This window comes from Python bivittatus, unplaced genomic scaffold (genome assembly GCF_059951505.1).
Source record: "Python bivittatus isolate LINGU-HERP-01145 unplaced genomic scaffold, Pbiv_v1 ctg000840_np1212, whole genome shotgun sequence".
NCBI classification, from domain to species: Eukaryota; Metazoa; Chordata; class Lepidosauria; order Squamata; family Pythonidae; genus Python; species Python bivittatus.
This window is the reverse complement of record NW_028277113.1, coordinates 48119371-48144611: the sequence shown is the minus strand read 5'-3', so window position 1 is coordinate 48144611 and position 25241 is coordinate 48119371. Positions and strand designations below refer to the sequence as shown.

Genomic DNA, 25241 nt, shown 5'->3' with positions numbered 1-25241 from the left:
ACTTATGCACAAGTAAATAGTCCAGTCACTTACATGCCACATCTTCAACATTAATTCAAAGAAAGTTCAGCAGAATTGTAACCATTTTGTTACTGAATACCTCAGAAGCTCAATATGACAGTCCGTAAGCCATAGGAAGTACTTTATTATAATGTCTCGTGGAAAAAAACCCCCAAAAGCCGTTACTGACATCTAATTTAAGACCTGCATAAAACCGTACTCTGACATGGAGACTCCTATAGATTCCCCATTACAACCCTCTTCTAAAATATGCCTTAAGAAACTTCTTTCTATAGCTGCTGCTTTACTACTTGCATAGTTATCACTGGAAATATTTCAGAAATCTGCTGGTAAAAACATTTAATGAAGTCATATGAAAAAATGAGTAGCTTCTGCACTATTACTTTTAATGTGTCTAAAAATATTACAGTGCAATATTTTGTAGAGTCTGTCTCAAAAGTTAAAATATGCCCATGAACCAAACAGTCAGGAAATTCAAGATTAAAGTTCAGTAATTTATGCTCAAGAGGAAAGTTGGTTTCTTTTAGAATTATCTTCTCTTTCTTCATCCCATATATCAATTTATTTCTAAGAACTGTCAAAAAAGAACCAGTACAAAAAGCCTAAAGTTTTCACTCAAGTGTAATTTATATCTGGCAACTAATCTAAGAGCATGAATGTGCTTTTACATTTACAAAATGCTTTTCAATGCACCTTTCTGTACTGCAAGTTCCTTATTAGCATGGAAAAATAAATTTTTCTTACCTAACCCTAATTTTTTTCATGTTAATGCAATATCTACTGGACATATACATAATTATTTCCTAGAGCTACAAGTATCACAGTTAAAGCCTGTCAGACTTGTTATCGCAGATCTCTTTTTTTCTTACCTGGGCAACTTTTCAAAATCCATGTTTGTAGCAATTTTTTTAGAAATAGTCCACTATGTTATATAGAGAGCACCAGCTGAAAGAAAAGGAGGGATAAGGAAAACAGACACTCAGGAGATGTAGGGTCAAATATACACGAAAATGGGTTTCTAGGTTCAGTAAAAGAATCAATCAACTTGCATCACTAATGTACTGTTTAGCAGTGAAAAAATTACTCAGCGTTCACGGTATACCGAGTTCTGTCTCTTCTAGGAATGATGATCTCAACCAACAGAATTACCTTACTTGCGTGCGGGAAACTGAGCAATTAATTCTCAGACACAGCAGAAAATTAAATGCTCAGTCCTGGGCTGGTGGCTTCCACAATTCTTTACCTCCTTCCTCAGAAGCAAGTGCAACGGGGCCGAGACCTTCCACGTCGCGCCCAAACTCCTTTCCTCTTCCCCAGCCCAAAGTACACTTGCTTACCACAAGAGACTTGTGGCGCTTTCAAGCTGACATCGGTTCGCTTCCTTCTTCCGACTCTCTGCTGCGCGCGACTGGCCGCTTGGGGCCGTTTCGCCACTGACGTGTAACCGGGAGAGCGCGCGCCCCAGATATACAAACCGCCCGGCGCGAGTCTCGCCGCTCCTCGGCAAGATGAGGCGTCCCGGCCCCAGGCAGCGAGTCTCCTTCCCCCCGCGGTCGCCAGATAGCCGCCGTGCCCGGGGCGCCGTCCGTTAGCTGGCTGTGGGAGCGACGCGCCCAATCACTCCCTAGCCCTGTGCCTGCGCAGGGTGGAGCCTGCTTTCTCCACCCTTTGGGGGGTGATTCCAACCAGCGGCCGCTCTCCCGCCCAAGGCTTTGGCTCACCGCGGCTGCTGGTCGGCGTGGGTCAAACGCCCAACAAAACCCTGCCCCACACGCCAACCTCTCCTTGCACCGGGGCTGGCGGCGGCGGCGGCGGCGGCTCCTTCTTCTGCGGGTGTTGTGGGAACAACAGCCAGAGGCGCCATGAGGTTTCTCCCAGTACAAGAGCCTCGCCAGGGTCACTCGAGGACGCGTTCCAACGTTAGATTCATGTGACTTTGACACGAACTCGGCGGGACCTCTCGCCCCCTGGCGGACACCTGCGACGCCTAAGGATTTCTGCTCTTGGCAAAGGCGGAAGCTGCTGCGAGCTCGCTCGCTCGCTCGCGTTCAGTTGGTATCTTCTTTTTTGTGTGTTTTTAGTAGACACCGTCAAGGGCCGTCCAATAGGCAGAAATGCAGTAAGTCCGTCACCCCTCGTAGCTTCCTACAGTATCAGCACTGACTGTAAAAGGCGCAATAGCCCCAGCAGAAATAAAAAATAGCAACGTGCTAAGAAGTCTCTGTCTCATGTTTTCTATTTTTATTTATAAATACCTAGTCCATTTACATATATTTTAAGGCAGCTTACATTAAGCAGCACCAGTAAAAGACCTGACAATGTAAATTACCCAGACACACCATTTAAAAACAAAATTGCAAGCAATAAATAAAGGGACCTATTCATCTGTTTTACTACCACTGAGTTGGGATCAACTTCTGCTGGCAAATGCTCACCATTTTTACCTGTCTTTAATAATAGCTTGTACCTCTCCCAAGGACAATGCATTAATCTCTTTTATCTCTACCATCCACTTTAACCATTGTCTTTCCCTCCCTCAACCTTGCCAGCACATTTTTTCTAGTCCATCAAAATACAGTATGTGAGTTTTGCTTGCTGATCATTCATAGAACATTTTGTCTAGGACTGACTGATAGTACTCGTATTAAATGTCTCAGGATCCATAAGCCAAAGGCATCTAGCTTCTTTTGCTTGCTCTTTCTCAAGGTCCAGTGTCCAGACACCCAGGCAAGCATATTCTTGGGTAGAAAGTCCCATAAATAGAATATCTCTACAAGTTCTTCTCCCCATCTCCATCTACTGTACTCAGCAGAAAATTTGCACTATGAGATGGATCTTCTTTCTCTCCATAAGTCAAGGTGGATAGTATCTAAGCCTAGTTTAGGTGCTTTGGCATCTGAAGTAGAACATTTCAGAAGCTCCTCTCCATTAATTATTCTTGCAAGATACAGTAATAATTAAGACATAATAGTTTCATGCCATCCAAAATGAGCTGCCTAGGGCAGCTGTGTCACTGCTCAATGATAAAGCTGGTTTTTCAGTCATAGAGACACCCAGAGGAGAGCTTCTGAAGACGACCTCAGTTAATAAGCTAAAAAACAAAGTGTTGTTAAGGTAACAACTTCTTCAATCTGTGCTAGCTTTCCCCAACTTTCCTCCTGACTCTCTCAATATGGTCTGTTCTATACAATACAGATAAAACAATCAACACTTTTGAGGTACTGTTGGATTTTTGTTGCTCTCTGAGCTTGGTTGCTTTCTTGTAGATGTTTCATTATCAAGCTAGATAACGTCAGTAAGAGGGAGAGTGGGGTTTACTGGCTGTTTAAATGCTGGATGTTTTGAGGTATGTTAGATGGTAACAGAAAAGTATATATATTTCGTATATTACAATCCATTCATCACCAAGTAGTTTGGATCTAGGAACCATGGGGAATATTCTGTATATGTATAAATGCATGTTGATGCACTGAACCATGATTATTCTTTCTTCATTTTGTTACTCGCTCGTCTCTTTTTCACAAGGGGCAAAACATTTCCCTTCAGCATCTTCTCCTTCCTAATCCTTCTTTATAGTAAGTCCCAATCTACCAAATTTGGTCTGATTTCATGGCTATAGCACTGTTTTTCTCTCTGGCTGTATTTCATAAGATTGGTAACCCATGGTATATTTATTGATGGTTTACTGAACATACATTGCTAATTATTCACACAATACAATGAATCAGGATAACAGCAGGATATGAGCTACACGCTACATTTTAACTTAGTACTTTGTAGATTAATGTGGTAAAATAATGCATAATAGTAGACTAGATTGCCAACTCTTGATGGCTTAACGTATTATGTGAAATCAGTCAGTTGTAGTTCAATAAAATATGATTAAGCAAATAATTGTTTAGTATGTGTGAATCTCAATCACTATCTCTCAGCCATTTATTTAATTGTGAAGTGCCAATCTGGCAGTCAATATGGGGTGAAAGCTAAGTATAAACATATTTAATAAGTTAGAGTGTAGGAGTCTTATCACATTGGATCAGTTCAGATCATTTATTGCAATCCATGGCCAAAAAACAAAATTACCTAAAGAAATGTATTATCCCAACTCACAATCAATTTGTATCAGATAGTTAATAAACTGAAAACATTTATGCAATCTTGTAACAATCAACAACAGTCAGACACAATGCAAAAAAAAAAAAAACCTAGATAAATTTCCAGGTTTCATCATTTGTTTGCTAGTAACACAGGCTACAAAGCAGAATTTGGCAACTATAAAAATACTATGATGATTAAAATCTGTGAAGAAAATTGAGATGTAAAACTTAACTGATCTACAACAAACCCAACCATGAATTGGAATTGGAACATTACTTGATCTACAGCAAACTTACCTTGACCTGGAAAGCAACAGACTGATAATATAACAGCACACAACACATTGTTTCAACTGCTTCTAAATGACAAGGGCAAAACCTTTCCACAAAGGGAGTAAGTTGTTATGTTCCTTCCATTAGGGCTGAAGGCAGAGCACTGAAATGAGTTAAGATGAAACCCCTATGGTATTTTTCAATATCAAGAATGTAATGATATTTAGCAGGGAAAAAGCTTTGCTTAAATTTCTCTTTTCAAAGCAACAGTCAGTCTTAGTATTATCCCTCTACAAATCAATTTCCATTAGATGTTGTTGAAACAGCAATTGAAACCTCTTTAGTTATAGGGAAATCCAAGGACTCCAAAGCTAATGAAGACAGACCACAGTTGTGTAGTTTCATCTCCAAGTCTCCTTCCAAGTTGAGTGAAAGTCATCTGGGGGAACCAAGGGAGCTAGGCCCTCAGGGTGGGATGTCAATGAAAGCTAGTAAGTGATCCTGCTTCACTGATCTTTAGCTGCACTTTTGAGAACCTTTACTTATGTTCTTTGGGGGAAAAGATTCAGCCACCCTCTTCATAATTTCCTAATGGAATTCTTGGCCCTATCCTGTCCTGATAACAAGAAACTGCCAGCTATTTCTCTTGATTAAATTGCATAAAACAGAAAAACAGCAGAGTGGGGGTTGGGAGGGCAAGGAAAAGTAATCTGGATGAAAACAAGCAATGTCATTCAGAGGTAATAGAATCCTTATTTCCTGAGATCACTGAATATATTCACAAAAGAACCTAAGACAGGGATTTGTACTTTGAAGATGAGTTCAGACTGCTGACTGGTACACTTAATTTCCCTCTAAGAAAGAGTTTGGAATATAATAATATACCTTACGTGTGTATAGTGTATTCATGTTTGTAGTATTTCTATTAAAATAGCCTGCATTGATACATGTTATGGCTATTATTGTTGTTCTTACTACCACTATGTTTAGAGTTAATTGTATATTAATTGTGTTTAAAATAGCCTTGATAAGGTTGATGATCATGATTATTTTTACGTTCTGAATAAGGAGAAAAAGGAAGCTAAGAAAGAATGAATTGCTTAAGGCCATCAGGTGCATAATGGGTAGACTATGGCAAGTGGATTATAACTGTTTTATAGAAGCTTTAGTCTAATCCTTCTGTTATCTAGAATTGTATCTCTGCTATCCCGGAAAGAAACATCTGTATATTATTTCCAGACATATTGGACTAGATACTGCCAAAGGAAGTGGCCATGACAGTGGGGGTTTGCCTCATTTGTGAAAAACTCAGATGCCTCATGATAGACCAACTGCTTCCCGTAAGTGAAGGAAACAAACATTCTGGCAGTCACTTTGCATTCGTGAGCTTCTTACAAAAGGAACAAGCAGGATGAGTCCTCAGGGATAACACCACAAATAACACCACCAGTACTGAGCTTAGCCTTCTCCAGTGTGATGCTTCCAAATCTGTTGAACTTCCATAATTCCCAGCCAGCTAGTGGAGGGCATGGCAACCACCTTAATAAATAATCATATTATTAATATTATAATTAATACATGTATATTATTAGTATAATTATATTAATACTTAATAAAATGGTACCATCCACACACTATAAGAGGGATGAATCAATAGGCTTTGAAGAACTAACACAAAGTTTGCAGAAGTACAAAAACCTTTAGGAATAAGAAACTAAAAAACAAAACAGGTTAAAGAGAATAGCACACAAACAGTAGCTCTAAATTGCTGGGTGTTGCAGAGGGGTGGGGTAGAGAAATACTGAAACTGGAAAAGGGCATAAATGGAGCTTCTAGAATCTTGAACTGGAGCTACCTCAACTGCAATGTTTTAATGCCAATTCTACGTCTAACAATAAATCACAATGTGTGGTTGCAAAACATTATGATTAGTCAAATATATGGAACAACATAATTGAAATATTTCTGAAAGCCATTTCATGACTTCCCTTTTAAAATTAATTTGAAAAAACACCTTTCAATTCCTTCATAATGCATGATATTGGCTTTTTCTTTGGAGTTAATATTTTATAAAAATATATATCCTGTCAAACTATTCCCATTTCCACAGATGTTTGTTTGGCTGAAAAAGTTGCCCATTCCTAACCTCATGTATTCATCATGACAATTGCAATAACACTGACACCAATGGCAGCTTTTGAAACAAAAAACATTTTGGCTTAATAAGGTCTGCAAGTAAAGCCAGTGTAAGATTAAGAAAAAAAATGGCTTGTTGTTTGGCATTCAGTATTAACAAATTACATCGAAGTCTATAGTTTCAAAGCTTGCTAAGAATTTTGAACACAACAGAGATGAATCAGAAGTTTTGATTATCAACACTGCTGAAAATATTATGGTGGTTGCAATCTTTGATTACAGGAAATAATCTTAATTGAATATGAAATGTATAAGTAGACATATATTGATTAATTAACTGAACGTGTACCATCAAGTCAGTGTTGACTCTTAGCAACCACATAGATTTTCTGCAGAACAATCTGTTCCCAACCAGGTCCTTCAGATCTTCCACTGGTGCACCCATCATTAGTACTATAATCAAGTCCATCCATCTTGCTTCTGGTTCTCCTCTTCTTCTCTATCCTTCTATCTTTCCCAGCTATATAGATTTTTCAAGAGAGAATATAATAATTTGTGCCTGGTCATTTATGCCCTGAGTGAGAACTCTGGATTGATCTGTTGTACAATCCATGTTTGTTTTTTTGGCTATCTGATTTTCTCAGGAGTCTTCTCTAATACCAAAGTTCAAAAGCATCAATACTTTTTCTATCCTGCTTCTTCAAAGTCCAACTTTCACTTCCATAGAGTGTCAGAGAGAAAGCCATTGCCTGCATGATTCTGCTGTTTGTAGATATAGACACATAGTGGCATGTGAATATCTTTTCTAAGGCCTTCATTGCTACCCTACAGTTCTAGTATAAGGTGTATTTCTTGACTGCTCATTCCTTTACTGCTGATCCTAAAAGATAGAAAATTTCTATCCTGTGCTTATTTTTATTTATTGGATAGATACAATGATTTCTTGTATACAGGCAAAGTTTAATTGTACATTATGTGTGTAACCATACGTAAGTTTACTTTACTCACTCTTGACAAGAACCAGTAATTGCAGAACACAATTATAGAGATTAAGCATAAAATAGAAAGGGGGTGTATGAGTATGGGTGCATGCCTGAATGTGTTCCTACAGAACAGGCACTCTGGAAAGTTTGTTTTTATGAAGCTGATTTCCCCTAACAAATAATCAGAAGCAAAGTGCTATATGCAAAACTGAAATATTGTGTAATCTAATAAACGGTTCTGGTATTTCTGATGATTAACATATTATTGGATATGGTTTGATTGACTACCATCTACTTCATCAACTGCCTGAATACCTGTACATAGTGTATATTTCTGATGGGAACTGCAAGGAAATAAATACTGGAAATAAAATACAGAGAAGATAGCACAGAAATTATCTTTGGCTTAATAGTGACTACTGTATTCACAAAACAGTTCTTGAGCGGTAACACAATCATCTTTGCATTGGGGAGACAGTTAACCCGGTTTTTTTTAGGTACACTTCACGTGCTTATCGGCTGACGAAGACAAGAACGTTGTTTTTCGCACTAGCTAGACAACATTTTCGCACCAATTTATGATTAACAAAAAAAAAAATCACAAGACAGCAGCAAAGCATTCTAGGAAACATATTCATTTCAGTTTCCGTTCTCATAGAAGCTCCAATGGCTTTTGGAATAGAAACACTACATTACCCAGTCGTCCTTGTTCAAAAACAGTATCTTTCCCCTCTCTCGAGTTTTTCCTGTACGGTGTTGCATGCCGGTAGCGGTAGTTTTCAACTACCTCCATTCGATACCACGCCGCTCGGTTTCCTTGGAAAAGAAAACTACAATTCCAATCTGCCCTAGCCGGTTGCGCTTGCGCCGTCTGCATGGAAGGAGGGAGGGGAAAGGCCGTTACGTCGCGGGCAACGGCCACGGTAGTGAAGAGGCAGTAAGCGGTAGTACCGGAGGTTTACGTGTTCGCTGCTGGGTTCGTGCCGAGTAATAGGAAGAGGGCGAGTTTTGTCAGGCTCTGTCCGTCCTGGTGGAAAAGTGGGGATGAAGCTGTGAGGGGGCGCGTACCGAAGGAAGTGAAAAAAGAGACCGGCCGCAGGCAGGCAGAGGAGGAGAAGGCGCGGAGCGATGTCTCAGCCGCCTCAGCAGGAGCAGCAGCCGGTGGCAACGCTGGTTCCGAAGAAGAAGGACCGGCGTATCTTCTCGGGCACTTGTCCTGACCCCAAGTGTCAGGCGCGCCTATTTTTCCCGGCGCACGGGCCTCTAAGCAGCGGAAGCATCGAGTGCACGGACTGCGGGCAGCGTCATGAACAGCGGCAGCTGCTGGGGGTGGAGGAGGTGACGGATCCCGATTTGGTGCTGCACAATTTACTGCGGAACGCACTGCTAGGAGTGAGTGGGGCAGGGCCCCCCAGGAAGAACACAGAACTGGTGAAAGTCATGGGCCTGTCAAACTACCACTGCAAGCTGCTGTCACCCATCCTAGCCCGCTATGGTATGGATAAACAGACGGGCAAAGCTAAGTTGCTAACTGAGATGAACCAAGGAGATGTTTTTGACTGTGCTCTTCTTGGGGACCGTGCCTTTCTTATTGAGCCTGAGCATGTTGACACTGTAGGATATGGCAAAGATCGCTCTGGCAGTCTCCTGTACTTGCAGGATACCTTGGAGGATATTAAGAAGGCCAATAATAGCCAGGAGTGCCTCATCCCAGTCCATGTGGATGGTGATGGCCATTGCTTAGTCCATGCAATTTCCCGGGCACTGGTGGGTAGGGAGCTCTTTTGGCATGCTTTGCGGGAGAACCTCAAGAAGCACTTTATGGAGAATCTCAGCCGCTATAAAGCCCTTTTTCATGACTTTATTGATGCCACAGAATGGGAAGACATAATAAATGAATGTGACCCCTTATTTATTCCCCCTGAGGGTGTGCCAATGGGCCTTCGAAACATCCACATCTTTGGACTGGCTAATGTTTTACATCGGCCCATCATTCTCTTGGATTCTTTGAGTGGAATGCGTAGTTCAGGGGACTATTCTGCCACGTTCCTTCCTGGATTGATACCAGAAGAAAAATGCATGGGGAAAGATGGCATGTTGAACAAACCAATTTGTATTGCTTGGAGTAGTTCTGGGCGTAATCATTATATTCCTCTGGTTGGAATAAAAGGTGCTGCTTTGCCTAAATTGCCTATGAAATTACTTCCTAAAGCTTGGGGAGTGCCTCAAGACCTTATTAAAAAGTATATCAAATTGGAAGACGATGGTAGTTGTGTGATTGGAGGAGACAGAAGTTTGCATGACAAATACTTGATGAGGCTAGTTGCAGCCATGGAGGAAGTTTTTATGGATAAGCATGGCATTCATCCCAGTTTAGTAGCTGATGTACATCAGTACTTCTATCGGCGGACTGGTGTGATAGGAGTTCAGCCAGAAGATGTCACAGCAGCTGCTAAAAAGGCAGTTATGGACAACCGACTTCACAAGTGTCTCATTTGTTGTGCTCTTTCAGAACTTCATGTTCCTCCAGAGTGGCTAGCTCCAGGAGGGAAGCTGTATAATCTTGCAAAAAGTACCCATGGCCAGTTAAGACCTGATAAAAATTACAGCTTTCCCCTGAACAGTTTGGTATGCTCCTATAATCCTGTAAAGGATGTACTAGTACCAGACTACAGTTTGAGTAGTTTGACTGCCTGTAATTGGTGTCATGGCACATTGGTGCGTCGTGTGAGAAGTGATGGCTCTGTTGTATATTTGGATGGGGACAGAACAAATACTAGATCAACAGGTGGCAAATGTGGTTGTGGATTCAAACATTATTGGGAAGGTAAAGAATATGACAATCTCCCTGAAGCTTTCCCTATTACTTTAGAGTGGGGTGGGAGAGTGGTGAGAGAGACAGTATATTGGTTCCAGTATGAAAGTGACCCTTCTCTGAACAGCAATGTATATGATGTTGCAATGAAGCTTGTTACTAAGCACTTTCCTGGAGAATTTGGTAGTGAGATTCTTGTCCAGAAGGTTGTCAACACAATTCTGCATCAAACAGCCAAAAAGAACCCTGATGATTACACTCCTGTAAATATTGATAGTGCTCATGCCCGAAGAGCTGATGATATGCAACAAGGACAAGATATGGCATCTCAGCTTCCAACCAAAATTATTCTTACTGGGCAGAAAACAAAAACACTGCACAAAGAAGAGCTGAATATGAGTAAAACTGAAAGAACTATTCAACAAAACATTGCAGAACAGGCATCCATAATGCAAAAACGAAAAACTGAAAAATGGAAGCAAGTACAAAAAGGGCCAGCTAGAACTGTGTCTCCTGGTACTGTTCCTGATGGGTCATCCTCTGCACCTGCTACTCCCACCAAGACTCCTTATTCTCCAATATCTACGAAAGAAAAGAAAATTCGCATAACAACAAATGATGGGCGACAGGCCATGCTCACTTTGAAATCCACTACGACATTTCTAGAATTGCAGGAAAGCATAGCTAGAGAATTTAATATTCCTCCACATTTGCAATGTATTCGCTTTGGCTTTCCTCCCAAGGAGCTTCTGCCACCCAAAGAAGGGCAAGAAAATGAACCTGTTCCTCTGCTGCATGGAGACAGAATAACTATAGAGATTCTTAAAGGGAAGGAAGATAATAACCAGGCTAGTTCAGTGCACTCAGCTCATGCTGTGAAGCATGATGATGTTGCTGTTACTAGCAGAATTTCTTCCAAGGAACTCCAAGAGCAAATAGACAAGGAAATGTACTCTTTGTGTCTTCTTGCAACATTTATGGGTAAGACAATACTAATCTCCTTCTTTGAAGTATAAAAATATCTAGAAATGTACAGTACCAAAATAAGTACTGGCTAGCTCCTACAAGTTCTTTAGTAATAATAAAACCACTTGTTTTCTGTCTTTTACCATACCTGTTACTGTAGGTTAGAAGCATTTTAATATTAAGTAATACTGTAATCCAGTATTGATTGAACTCAGTGAAACAATTCTGCCTAGAGAAGTATGGGGCTTCATGAAACTTGGAAAAACTGTTAGTTGCAAATTTAGACACAAACAACCTTATTTATTTAAAAAGAAATATCTCACTTTTTCTTGAATACTCTTTATGAAGCACTGAATTGAGGTTTTGAAATACCTTCTAATATATTCAGCACAAACTTTATCTTGATTTATTATCTAAAATATAACATTTTATTTAATGTACAACATGGAGCATATTTGTTGTTTATACTTCTTTTTCATAGGGAATTCATTTCCATGGGGAGTTTGTGTTGTTAAAATATGCATTTAAATCTGAAATTGCTCTACAATTTAAATTCGTAAAGTTGATCTGTTAACATAGTGCTTAATACAGCAAATAACTGTCTGCTATTTGGCCAAATCTAATAGGAATTATATTTTAGGAAACCTTTTTAATTAAATTAATTGGTGGTGTTACAGATTAAATTAATATTTTGTAGTCCATGTTACAGGCTTGCAGGATGCATAACATAGAAAGTATTGTTTGACTTCCAACTGGTTGATATATGTGTCTTAAGCATTGTTTTGCTGCAATTAAAAAAATCCTTTGGTTTGCCTCAGGTTTCCAGAAAGCCCTCCGGAAATGTACTTCCTTTTACCACCCCCTTGTGACATCATTTGTGTTATTTAATTTGAAATGGACTTTCCAGTCCAGACAATATGAATGAAGCAATGCAAATTACTTTTTTAAAAAGCGAAGCTTCACTGTGTAATCTTATGAATTGAAAGCTTAATAGTATATCTTGCATAAAGGAAAAACAATGTTATTCTTTCAAATGAAACCATGTTTTCAATAAAAATTCAATTCTTTTCCTGGACTCTCTTTTCTTCTTGAATACAAGTTGAAAAGATGGAAGGAAGAGATTGTAGGGGTTTTTTTTGCTTGTCCTAATTTCTCTAAGTGGAAATGAGGGAAACAAAAAAAAAGTCTGAAATAAAACTGGGTTAATTTATGAGTTGTAATGCTTTGATATATGACAGAAAAAATGGGGGGAGAGAAAATAAATAGATGTGCATCTAATATGTGTGTGGGGGGGGGTGTATGCCTGTGACTAAACAAAGGTGAGTGTACTATGATAGCCTTTTTCCAACCTGGATTATTACTGTCAGAATTGGAAACCATCATAATAATTATCCATGCTGGTTCCAACACATCTGGAGGCATCAGGCTGGTGTAAGTGATATTGAGTGGTATATTTTGGAGTGGCTTGATTCAAACATTACAGATCATAATGTAAGTACAGACCTTGTACGAGTTTCAGTTTTGTGTACTCTCTCCATCCTTTGTTTGTGAATAGGACTTTAGAAATTATTATTCTTCACTCTAACAACAGTCATCAGTTACGTCTAAATTTTGGATTATTGTAATTGGTGTTAAAATAAGTCTTGTTATCAAACTACTGTTTAGTTAACTAGTTTTGAGTCATGCTAATTTATTATCAGAGTTTGGACAAAACAGGAAATTATTCAAAAGCAGAAACTATATGACTCCTTGTATGCAGACAACTAAGAAACAGGCAAGAGAGAGTCTTAAGTCTGAAATAAGTACAGGCACACTTACACTCTTCTAATTACTTCTGAACTGTATCAATTGTGTTAACTGATTGCATACAAGATGCTGTAAGTTACTGAAACATGAATTTTAAGACTTGGTGGAAGGCTTGGCAATGCTTTTTTTTTTTTTAAGTGTTATATCATCATGCCATGGAAGTGGCAAGTCATGCCCTTGACCTGGTTTTCACTACAGATTGAATTGGGAATAGCCTAGTAATGGAAGGGATTACTGTGACCCTTTTAACAAGGGTTATTTCCTGGATTAATGATAACTAGCCCCTCTTGCAAAAGTGAGAGGTCCATACATACCTGAAAGGAATATAAGAAGTCATCTTAGATTGAGTCTGAGTATAATATGGAGACAGAAAAATAATTTAATTTATTAATTAATTTAATTAATATTTTCAGAGGGGTGGGAGGATTGTTTTAAATTCAGAATCATATTCCTTTCAAGTAAATATGGTATAAAAGTGGTTCATCTCCAGATGTTTATACAATCTGACAGATTCTTGAATTGCCTGACATTGTAGGAGGAGAACTGTATTAGTTTATGGTGGCAAAAAATTGGGAGTCTGGTAGCACCTTTTCCAACTAACTAGTTTTATTAAAAGGCATAAGCTTTCATGAGCTGTGAAAGCTTATGCCTTTTAATAAAACTTGTTAGTTGAATTGCCTGAGACATTTTTCAACTGTTGTAGCTTTGTTTCCTGTGAATAGTCTAAGCTTACTGTGACATCATGTTAAGTGATATTCAAGTTTCAAGCATAGAATCCAACAAGAGAAAGATGGATTTTTTTTTGCTATAGCCATAGACCTTCAGATAGTGTAGGATGGTAATAATTTGGAAAAAAATATATGGTTTGGTTTTAAAGGAATTCACTTTTAAAACACTGTTAGAAGATGCTAATACTCTTAATTATCTATGATACAGCACAAATGCTTATTCCAGTGCAATGAATTTTTCTTGAAATTTTTCTTGAAATTTTTTATAATTGCAGAAAAATTTTCTAATTGTTTAGCCCTGTATGTGGTGAGTTTTAAGATATAAAACAGTGGTGAAAGTAGGAGAAATGAGTTAGGATATTATTAAAATGGCCTTCATTGTGACAGAGTATGAGTATTTTAAAGGTATATTAAAGTAATGTCTCTTCAAGCTGATCTTGAGTCCTGATGACTTTAGGGACATGCTCATGTAGTTTTCTTAGAAACAATATAGAAATGATTTGCCATTCTTGTCTTCTGGGATGTTTCCTGACTTCCCCTTCTAACCTACAGCTCTAGTATTCCCTGGTAGTAGGATATTGCGGCTATGACCCTTCAAGAAGTAGCACTATGCTTGCAGTCCTAGTTTGTGTGTAGAGTGTTGGGATGTGCAAAATTCACTGATTTGAGAATGGAATGTTCTGCAGAACAACAGAATGTCTGTCTTCTCTTTGAACCATGCTGAAAGTCAGCTGGACTATGCCATTCTGAGTGAGGTTTGGCAAGTTCTGGAAGTAAATTCCCTAGGCTAGAATTAGCCTGAGATGTCCTAGATATAGTATTTTGAACGTTTCAAACCATATTCTTGTGGTTCAAGAATTTACTTCCAGAAATGGCTGAACTGCTCCCAGAACAGCACAGTCTGGAGATAGAACAAAACATCCTGGAATTTGCTAGAAATTTCCATTCCTGAATAAATGAATTTTGCGTATATCTGTGGTAAAGTGATGGGGCATCATATGCTGTACATGAATGCATACATATATACAGTAGCAATTCCTAGTTACCAAAAGGTAGCATTAGAATTGTTATTAATTTTTTCCTGCTAATGTCCTTAATGCTAATAATATTAATAATAATAATAATAATAATAATAATTATTATTATTATTATTATTTATTAAACTTGTATGTTGCCTGACTCCTGACAACTCTGGGCAGATCACAACAGTTAAATAAAGAAATTACAATAAATTGAAAGCTAAAAAATGGCAAGTGGGACAGACCAGATGAAATGAAGTAAGGGGTCTTACTCTCCCTTGCCAAAGGCCTGTATAAAGAACCAGGTTTCATGGCTCTTCTGAATAACAATAGAGTTCAGGGCCATTCAGATCTCAGAGGGAACTTCATTCGAGTAGGCAGGTGCCTAGTCAAATCAAGTCATTCAGAAGTGGATTCTTATATACCTAACTGTATCATGCATTTATTTGAAATATTTATACCTTCCTTTCTTGCAGTGTTTTCCAGGCAACTTGCAGATACAATTAAAACAATACAATGCAATTTTTAGTGTCACTTCTTTATAAAGAATTAAAAAAACACATAATCCTGACTTTTGGAAAACATGGTAGAACTGAAAAAGCTACCTGTACTCTGTTTCTTGAATTAATTTTTACTTTGTATTCACAGGAGAAGATGTTTGGTCTTACGCAAAGGGGCTTCCTCATTTGTTCCAGCAGGGTGGTGTATTCTACAATATAATGAAGAAAACAATGGGTATAATTTCTAATTTTATGTTAATATAGCTTTTCTACTGTACTGTACTTTATATATTCAAAAGTTTGGTGTTAACTACCTTAAACTGATATCTGTATGCTGAAGTTCTTGATCTAGAACCAAAATCTGAAAAATAAAGTCAACTCAAGAACTGAAAAGGACATTGTGATAGAATTAAAACTGAAGACAATTATATTGTAAAACTTAAGGTTCTGAAAACAGTATATGCTGACTTTGTTTGGTAACAGGTTTCATCAGCCTGGCACTTCTGCTATTATTAAGGGTGAGGGAGACATTATATGTCTCCAGAGTGGCATATAATATGCAAGATGGCATAAGCTGCAAGATAATATTGGCTGCTTTCCTTAGCCATATTGGATCCTGTCCCATAAATATATTTGTTCACAAACTGTAAGAGAGGAACAGGGAACTGAATTTGGTGCTATGGTTGGATTTCTCTGATACCTTCCCCCCTCATTATCTTCTGACTATCTTTTCTTTGCTCAGAAAGAGATGAATAAGGAACCCTTTTAGATGTTTTTATTCTGATAATCTTCACCCTAATATAATGGACGGAATTTATTAATTTCCCTCCACAGACAAAAGTGAACAGTGACCTTCCCATATGCTACAAACAGGCAACTGGTTACCTGCAATTTTGTCACACTAGAATTCCCATAATCTCTTATTACTGGCTAGGGTGATTGGGACTGATAGGAGTTGTCCAAAAAAGTCTAGTGGGCTCTGGGTTGTCTGCCTTTGTGCTATACTAAAATCTGCTTTGGAAGATTAGCGGTTATCTGGACATTTCTGAATATGTGTGGCAGAGAAGAAGAGTTGCCAGAATTCATACTCCTCCCCATTGCACTGATTAGCAGTGAAAGAAAAGGCAGTTCGTTTATAATATACTGTATTTTTTTAAAAAAATGAATTTAAAGCATTTTGCACCTTCAAATTATAACAGGGCATCATATTTGAAAATATAGGCTTATTTTATAAGTGGAATTTTATAATATACTCAAGTTTTTTAGTTGATGTAGCTATTTCTGAGTTGCCCACAACCAACTCTAAGAATTCTAAATGTGCTCCCCAGTCCAAAAAGTTGTAGTAGAGAATATTTAGTTGTACAACATCTGATTTAAATCAACCAGACTTGCAACGTTTTCATTCTGTTAAAATGTTTGTCAGATTAACTTCAGTAGGCAGTAATTGTTATGACCTAAGTTTATTGAGCAAGTAACAATTTATTTGAAAATAAACTTCCCAGGTCATTTATATTGTGTTTTTTAAAAATAAACTCCCCTGTTTAATTCCCAATATATTAAAGTTAGTTTTAAATGCAAGTTAATCAATGCTGGAATCCAAAAACTCAATTCTGATCTTACATGTGTATTCCTTCTGGCATCTACAAAAGTGCTGGACTGTAGTATTGTATTCTCATGCATGACATTGCTTCTGCTTCACTGATTTTCTTACAATTTGTTATAAGCCAGAATGGCACATAAAAATGATTGCATCTTACTATAATCGTCTTCTAGAAGCTGTCTAATTACATTTGAATAGTCCTATCACACATTCTCCATAACCTCTTACCAAAGTTTAGACTATCATTGTGTTCTTCAGAAACATAAAATACCACTAGGAAAAAGATAAAATAGTATGAATTATTCAATAATTTGCCCAAAGATACATACTTATCTGTTTTACTAAGTTGGTGAATATTTGTTCTGGTACACGCTGTATTTGTTTTTGCAAAACAGCCATGAATTTAACTAAAGTACATATTTTTACATACTCTTCATTATGGCTATATAAGACCTTTGGGTTTAAAGTCAATGAATACAAAAGAGCAAAGTCCACAAGCACAGCCTTCATACTCTGCTTGTGGACTTCCCAAAAGCATCCAGGGCATTGTGAAACAATTGACTAGGGCATTGGATCTTATTTAGCCAGACTTCTGTTATTTTTTGTTTTGTATTTTGTTGAATGTATTTGGGGTGTATAAATAATACTTTATATTTTGTTTTATTTTTCATATTTTTATAAGCTTTATTAAAAATCATAAATATGCTTTTTTTATTACTCCTGCAGGTCTGGCTGATGGTGAACACTGTACTTTTCCACACTTGCCTGGCAAGACCTTTGTATACAATGCAACTGAAGATAGATTGGAACTGTGTGTGGATGCTGCTGGACATTTCCCTGTAGGTTCTGATGTTGAAGACTTGGTTAAAGAGGCACTAAATCAAGTACGAGCAGAGGCTTCTTCAAGAAGCAGGGAAGCAAGTCCTTCACATGGACTCCTAAAATTAGGTAGTGGTGGAGTAGTTAAAAAGAAATCTGAGCAACTCCACAATGTAACTGCATTTCAAGGAAAAGGCCATTCTTTAGGCACCGGAGCTAGTAGCCAGCAGCTTCATCCAAAAGTTAGGGAAGCTCCATTTGGAAGAAAGCAAAATACAGGTACAGATTTCAGTACTAATTCTGCCAAACTGGACCCTTCTATGTACACAGGTGATTCTGGAAATAGTGAACTTATACGGATAGCTCCTGGAGTAGGAACAATGAGAGATAGTAGACAGCTTGATCCTAATTTAATTGAGGCACAGCGGAAAAAATTGCAGGAAATGGTTTCTTCAATTCAAGCCTCAATGGACAGACACCTGCGAGATCAGAATACAGAGCAATTGGCAACAAATGATTTCTCTCAAAGGAAATTAGAGGCAACAAGTTCATCCGTTAAAACAAAGAGCCCTCAGATGAGTTTAACTGAATCATTTACTTTATCAAGTGGGAGTGGACTTCTGAATACAGAAACAACTGATAGTAACATGTCAAATGCAGTGGGAGCACCATTCTCCACAAGATCAAAAGCCCAAAAAGGAAATTCTGTTGAAGAGCCTGAAGAAATGGATAGCCAAGATGCAGAAATCACTAATACAACTGAGCCAATGGATCATTCATGAAAAGTTTAACAGCTGATATTAATACAGGAGATTACTGTGCAAATGTAGTTTGTTGGCTGGGCCACATTAATTTAGTCATTGAATCTTGAATGTTTCAAAGATTATATCTTACTCATTGCATGATAGCAAGTGTGATAGACAATAGCTTTTAATATGACATTCTGCTGCCCAGGTTAGCTCTCAGTTACTTGTACATTAGTTATTAGAACATGCACTGAGAAAAAATATCTGCTGTAGCTGCGGGTTACCTTTTTTTTTTTTTTTGTAATTTTAATTCCATTAAAGTCTTAATCCTTCAGCCCCTGTGAAATCATTAAGTTTTTTTTTTCCAGTTTGACATGTGAAAATAAAACCTGACAATGCACTGTGTTTTGTCAGATACTGGTCCATATATCATTAAACAACATTCCCTTATACTTGATATTTGAAATCAAATTTATATTTGTTAGATAACTCAAAATACTCAAGTACATTTACTGATAGTTCTTTAAAACTGTAAAGAAAGACATGGAAGATAGTATATAAAAAAACTAAAATAAAGATGATACAATCTGAGCTAACATTCCTTGCTTTGTTGGCAAGTGACAGCATGTTTTATTTTGAGTTGGTAAAGTGCTACAGTATGTTTTTACATGGCAAAGACAAAGTGCAAGCATTTTAAGATCAGAATAATAAAAATTTGGTTTGATTCAGGAAGATTTTACAAGTAGGTGTTGATTATCTGTGCTACCTATTAATGCTTCCTATGTTGGATTAATCAAATTTAACAGAACTTCCATCAGAGGTTTTTCAGTGAATTCATAAAAACTCCTTGTAAATTCCTTAGACATAGGACATACTTAATGCTTTTACTTTAATACACCACTTTAATTAAACTGTATCCACTTCAAGCAGCATATTCACAGATCTACAAGTGCTAATTTTTAAGAAACAGACACTGTGTTTGCTCCAGTAAAAGCATAATGTTTATCTTGATACTAATGTTGCACTTTTTGCCTCTTCGCATATTTCTATTTATGTGTGTTATTACTACTACATCTGATAAAAATAAACTTGAAAGGGTGAAAGACAATATAGAAAAATATAGGAAAGAAATCTTAAGTTCATAGTTATTGAATCCAGTGCTTAGGCACATATGAGTTTTTTCTGGTCTATAAATAAGTTTATAATATAAATACTTGTACTCTTAAAATATGTTTAAACTTTTTGCAGTTACAATCACACAAAATTACTAAGGAATGCTATGATTAAAAATCCCAAATAAGGGAAAGCTTATTTTTTTATGTGGGAAATTAACTTAGAGGTACAATTGCCTCAGTTCATTTGAATATCTTATCCATTCACACACCCTTTTTCTCTTTTTCCTAGACAGAATCCAGATTTTATCTTCTATTGCACTACTTATGTATAAAGCCTTCAAACCACATTTTCATGAATGAATAATTTTAAATATATAATTTTGTTCTTTTTGCTCTTTACTTTGATTAAGAAGTAAAATATGTCAATATGCAGTTTTAAAATTGATCCATGCCATACAGAATAAGATGCCTGCTAAGTACAAAAAACTACTGCAAACTGCTAGCAAACACACAACCAAGTGGCCATGACACAAAGAAACCAGTTGTGCATTCATATGGGATTCATAGGGGTGAGAAGTATTTCTGACACAGGCTAAGTCCATAATGAATTTCAAAACTAGCTTGTAATAAAGCATAAGATAGCTGATGTGATAAACAAGAAAGCAGTGCTTTTTCTGAGCAACAGGACATCTACACTGGATATCTTTAAAAAAAATCTCCTGGCTTCTGTCATATAATGCTTGGAATTACGGTGCTAGAGATGCTGTGAAGAAAATACTTTTTGGCAATGTTAGCATTTCCACAGAGCTTACATTTCTAGGACTCTGGGTAAAAACAATGGCAATTCTGGATTTATTTGAATGTATAATGTTGATAAAATGGCTTGACAGTTTGGTGTCAGACTTTTTATGGTAATGAAGAAATGGAATAATGATTCTAAAGTATAAAAATTATATGATCAGTATCACTTACTGAAAATTCATGTATAAATAGGTTGAGTTGTGAAGCTGGAGAGGCACAGGTGGCTTTTTAATTTTAGTCTGGTTTTTGACTAAGAGTTAAGTATACTTTCTGTAGGAACTTTTCTTTGAGGAATGCTCTTATTAATATTTTTTTTTCTAGGCAGAGAATACATTCATGTTTGTATCTTTTCCTTTGCGACATGTTAACAAATTTTTAAAACACCCAGTTTTTAAAATTAAAATGTTAAAGATTTAGGAGCTATATGAATTTTTCTGCTGTATCTGTAAATGCTTGGTAAACATTACATTTGAATATTTCATATTACAACTGTGCACACAGGTGTAGGCTGATCCCTATCAAAGTTAATGAGACTGAAGTGCACAAATATATGCTCAAGACCATTGACTGTAACGGCATCTTGTTGCAGCTAATTTGCTGAATTTCATTCAGTAAGCTTAAGCCCATATAACTTGCTGTAGTATTGCCTGTTTCATGATTTAATCAAATACAAAGATAATTAATGGAGAAAAATGTTGGATCTGGCAAAAGAAATAGTAATGATGTCTAAACTGAATTTCCTTAAGAAATAAGTAGCATAGTTATATCTGTATTACAGTTTTCTTGAAGGGAAGGGTACCAGTTTGTTAGCTGGAAGATCATGATTTTATCAAGTCAGACTGCTGTTCCTTTCAGGTTAAACAAATTTGTTATTGAATAGCAAAGCAATTTTCTCTGTATATAATAATATAAATATTAGTACAATAGAAGCTTGGCAGTATTCGGTGTACTGGTTTACTAAGGAGAAAATAGCCTCTGTGTTATCAGAGGAAAAAATGCAAATAAAAATAAAATGCATTTTAGAAATTGCTGGTATTAAGGCATTTTGCAGGTTTTAATTTAGATGTAAAAGTATTTTATGATACATTATATGCCCTTACTACATTTCTGTATTTCTTGGAAACTTAAAAGTAGACCTTGTTGCAATTTAAAAAACAAACAAACAAACATCCTGTGTGCTGGACAATGTCTGTCTTCTTTAACTGTTGAATGTTTGTACCTTATTATTTACAAGACAAAAATAATAAAGTAACAAATATTCTGATTTAAAAAAGAATAATACAAATATTCCTTATGTTCTATCTTTCTTCTGCAACTTTAAACATTCTAGTCAGTTGGTTTGAAATTAACAGTATGTTATAGGAAACAGGATATAGGATTTCCTGAGTTATGCTTTCTATTCACTGCTTTAGTAAAGAACACAGAAGAGCATTGCTATACCTTTATTCTAATAATGCTATATGGAAAATGTAGCTTTTTGAAGATCAAAGTGGCTGTTTTTTCATCAGAAAATAATTTAATTATGACACAGTAGTCTAGCAAAGAGTTTGATTATTGTTTCACCATCACATCCAGCCCAGCATACAAGTATGCTTAAGCTCTCAATCTATACTGGTTTTTCTTTTAGATAATTTTGATATGCTGGCTGTTAGGACTTCATCAGTAGCCTGGTAGGGGGATTTATGTATTCAAAAATGGATTTTTCCAATAATTTTTATTAATATCTCAGTCATTTAAATTTTAAGGTGCTGCATTTAAAATTCTTTTATTCAGAATCCGTGCTTTGCCCCTGTGATTGTAGCAAAAGATTGAATGGTAACTGATATTTTTAGATTTTATTTTATTGAGGATTATTGCCAGAAAAAGAGTGCACTTTTGGAAGTAATTGGATTTCTAAAAATGTATAGTAAGCATTAGTGCTGTATATATTTAGGATATCTTTTAAAATGGCAAGTGCTTTACATATTGAATTAAATTAGAGTAGTAATGATACCATGTTCACAATGCTGGCCATTCAGCACATTTGAATTTTATTTGTGATTGCTGTACTAATTTGTTTTTTTTTAATTTGTAATGTAATAATAGTGTATTATAATAGTGTATTATATTACATTTTACTGTACAGTATTTTGAATTTTCTTTGATTGCAATATTAAAAATCTAAGCCAAACAAATTTTTCCTAGTCTTTTTATCAAGTTACCATTACTGAAGTGGTGATTATAGGCCAAATGTCCATGCCTTTCATCAAGACTTAATTGTTTTGTGTAGCTGGATGGGAATAATAAAGCACCAGTGGCATCCCTCTGTTATTCAGAACTGCATTTCTATCAGGGCTTTATACCTAAGTAGACTTTTCAGCTGTTTCTATGTCTCAGAATGCCAGCTATTTAGGAGGATTTTTGGGATTTGGAGATTTGTTGGCTGGGGGAGGGGTTGAATGATACAATCACATGTATTATTTTAAATTCGTATATCTTAGATTGGAGAGCACAGAGATACAGGTACAGAAGTTAGGTGGATTAGAATAATTTTTCAGAGGGCTGGATTGATGTGTGGTAAAAAATGGGCCTGTGGATTTGCTCATCTAGATGGGTACCCTGCTTTTCCTCTTTGAACTCAGAGAAATGTACCTAAAGGACTTCTAGATTGTCTCCACCCATACCTGAGTGGTCTTAAATTTAATTATCTTCAATAATATTAAATGTACTGAGTCCTTCATCCTATGTATGAAGAGTATGCAAGAGAAATTGTAGGTTCTTGAGCTAAGGGGATAAATTGGGCTATCTACCATTGTAAAATGTCTTAGTGGAAATTTGGGGTGGAGGGTTTTTTGTTTTGATAATTAAATAATACTTTTTTTTGGACTTGTTTGCTTTTTTTTTAGTATCCTGTCCTGAGCCCAAAGAAATAAAAATATACAGTACATACTTATAATGGATATTCCCTTGTTTAAGATATACATATTATTTGGAGAAAGATTCACTAAATTGTTAATTTTATTTCATCTGTATATATCAGTTGCTTTCAGTGAAGGATTTATCAGTGGTATTATATTACAATATTAAAATGTTTAATTAGGTTTCAAGTCAAGTTTCAGGCATGGAAAGTCACTAGTGTCTTTAGGCTAACATAAATTAGAAGATCTCTTGGTCTATCAAAGAGCAAATGAAGCCATTACTAATTACTTGCTATTTTGGAAGCAAAGGCAAAATATAAATTCATATTTAATATAAATCATATTTAATATATTAATGAGAAATATTAATATCAACTATATAAAGCCACTTCATAATAGAATTCTTTACAGCATTAATTTCTGAGTAGTGTACAAGGTCATCTCCTAGGAGAGAAGGAAAGGTCCTAAGAGTAAAGAAAACATGTAGCTTTACTGTACTTAACAACATTGTATGTACATCGACTTCAGCCTCTGGCACATTTCCTTAAAAAAAACAAACAGCAGAGTGGATAACAACACTGGCCTACTTAAAGCTCTCATGTCTATCCCCCCCCAGCCGAAAATTGATGCAACAATCGTGGATTACATATGGGGAGGGCACAACTCACTCTCAACCAGCACTCTGTTTCTTGCAATGTGCATAAAATTATAGATTTTACTTACATGTATAGGCAGGTAATTTTTTAAAAAAATGCTTAAATATATATATATATATATTGAAAAAGATATGCTCTGTATTAGAAATATTACAACTGCTCAATTACAACTAGACGATAACTGGATTTCTCGATACTTGTTTTAGAAGGCAGCAATAATTTTCAACGGGCCAAAAAAAAAGTTTCTTTCTTAGGTAGTATGAACTGTATGTCAATTGTTAGCAGTATTCATTCTTTCCCACATAGCAATTAAAAGCAGAAATAGGCTTTTCATTCGAAAAGACACACACTTTTTATATATCTCTCTGCTTTTAGAAGGGTGAGAAAACAGGTCTTTTTTTTAAATGTAAGTTGTGGATCTAGAGATTATGCCCCACAGTTTTAAAATAAACAGCCAAATCGACTGCTTTATCCGCAACTGCTTCCTTGGCCCCCAGTCAGCGCGGAAAGGTTGAATTAGACCCAGGGGAATTTATTTCGGAGTACACGCCTAGATTCATGGTCCTACGTTTCTACGCTCACTGGAAAGCAAATCTCGTTGACTTCAGTGGCAGGTCAGTATATGTTGGACCAGGTTGAAAGCTTTATAGGGGAGATATATTATTCTCGTCAGTAAAATATATTTTTAGGTACCATAGAATATGGGTTGAAGATACAGTTGTATCTGTTGCCTCGTCTTAAAACTCTATCCTCAGCATCACTACTTCCAATGCACATCTGTAGGCTGGACATTAACAAACTCGACCCAGGTCCCTTCGATAGCTCAGCTGGTAGAGCGGAGGACTGTAGAGGCGGAATATCGCATAGGAATCCTTAGGTCGCTGGTTCGATTCCGGCTCGAAGGAGGCTTGTTTTTGTTTCCATTTGCTGATTTCAAACTGGTGTTTCACACTGGAAAGACTTTTCTACCCTCACTGATGAAAGTTGGCGTTTCTTGAGAAAGCATACTTTAAAATCGGGCGCTTTTGTTTACACAGCCAGCAAAAGGAGCCGTTCCGAAAATAAGCCAAAATGTCCCTCCCCTTTTTCTTTTAAAGGAGTGTGAGAAAATGAAAAGAAAGTTAGCACATTCGCTAACGCAACCTACTGCACGCTAGAAACACGTGAAGCCTTTCGTTTTCTCAAGCCCTTGGTGAGGCAAAGACTCGCATTCCCAGCAGCCCTTGAGTTTGAGCCCACCAGTAGCTCCTCCTCCCTCTCCGA

At 36.8% G+C, this 25241-nt stretch overlaps 2 protein-coding genes and 1 non-coding gene across 10 annotated transcripts in view; 2 read left to right on the top strand and 1 right to left on the bottom strand.

The window, feature by feature from the left end:
• The window catches only part of SGK3 (serum/glucocorticoid regulated kinase family member 3), a 50485-nt gene extending 48552 nt beyond the window's left edge, over positions 1-1933 (bottom strand). For 3 of the 8 annotated variants that reach the window (XM_088130563.1, XM_088130562.1, XM_088130560.1), the window contains exons 1-2: positions 1743-1933; positions 891-966 (exon numbers count right to left, since the gene is read on the bottom strand). The gene's annotated coding sequence lies outside the window, so the exon portion shown is untranslated. The other 5 variants (XM_025167560.2, XM_025167558.2, XM_015888329.3 and 2 more) reach the window with 3 other exon arrangements.
• A 6432-nt stretch (positions 1934-8365) lies between these two features.
• On the top strand, positions 8366-22590 carry VCPIP1 (valosin containing protein interacting protein 1). Its single transcript, XM_007429624.4, has 3 exons — positions 8366-11306; positions 15493-15579; positions 17671-22590. Exons 1-3 carry the CDS (start codon positions 8639-8641, stop codon positions 18543-18545), a joined length of 3630 nt encoding a protein of 1209 aa, XP_007429686.1. The 5' UTR covers positions 8366-8638; the 3' UTR covers positions 18546-22590.
• Positions 22591-24790: 2200 nt separating this feature from the next.
• TRNAY-GUA (transfer RNA tyrosine (anticodon GUA)) lies at positions 24791-24883 on the top strand. The gene is made up of 2 exons: positions 24791-24827; positions 24848-24883. It is a non-coding gene; the product is annotated as a tRNA-Tyr (tRNA).
• The last annotated feature ends 358 nt before the right edge of the window (positions 24884-25241 follow it).

Coding starts and splice junctions, on each gene's coding strand:
- VCPIP1 (XM_007429624.4), top strand. CDS start 8,639: ATGTCTCAGCCGCCTCAGCAGGAGCAGCAGCCGGTGGCAACGCTGGTT. Junction 11,307..15,492: donor TCTTCTTGCAACATTTATGG/GTAAGACAATAC, acceptor TTGTATTCACAG/GAGAAGATGTTTGGTCTTAC. Junction 15,580..17,670: donor TATAATGAAGAAAACAATGG/GTATAATTTCTA, acceptor TTACTCCTGCAG/GTCTGGCTGATGGTGAACAC.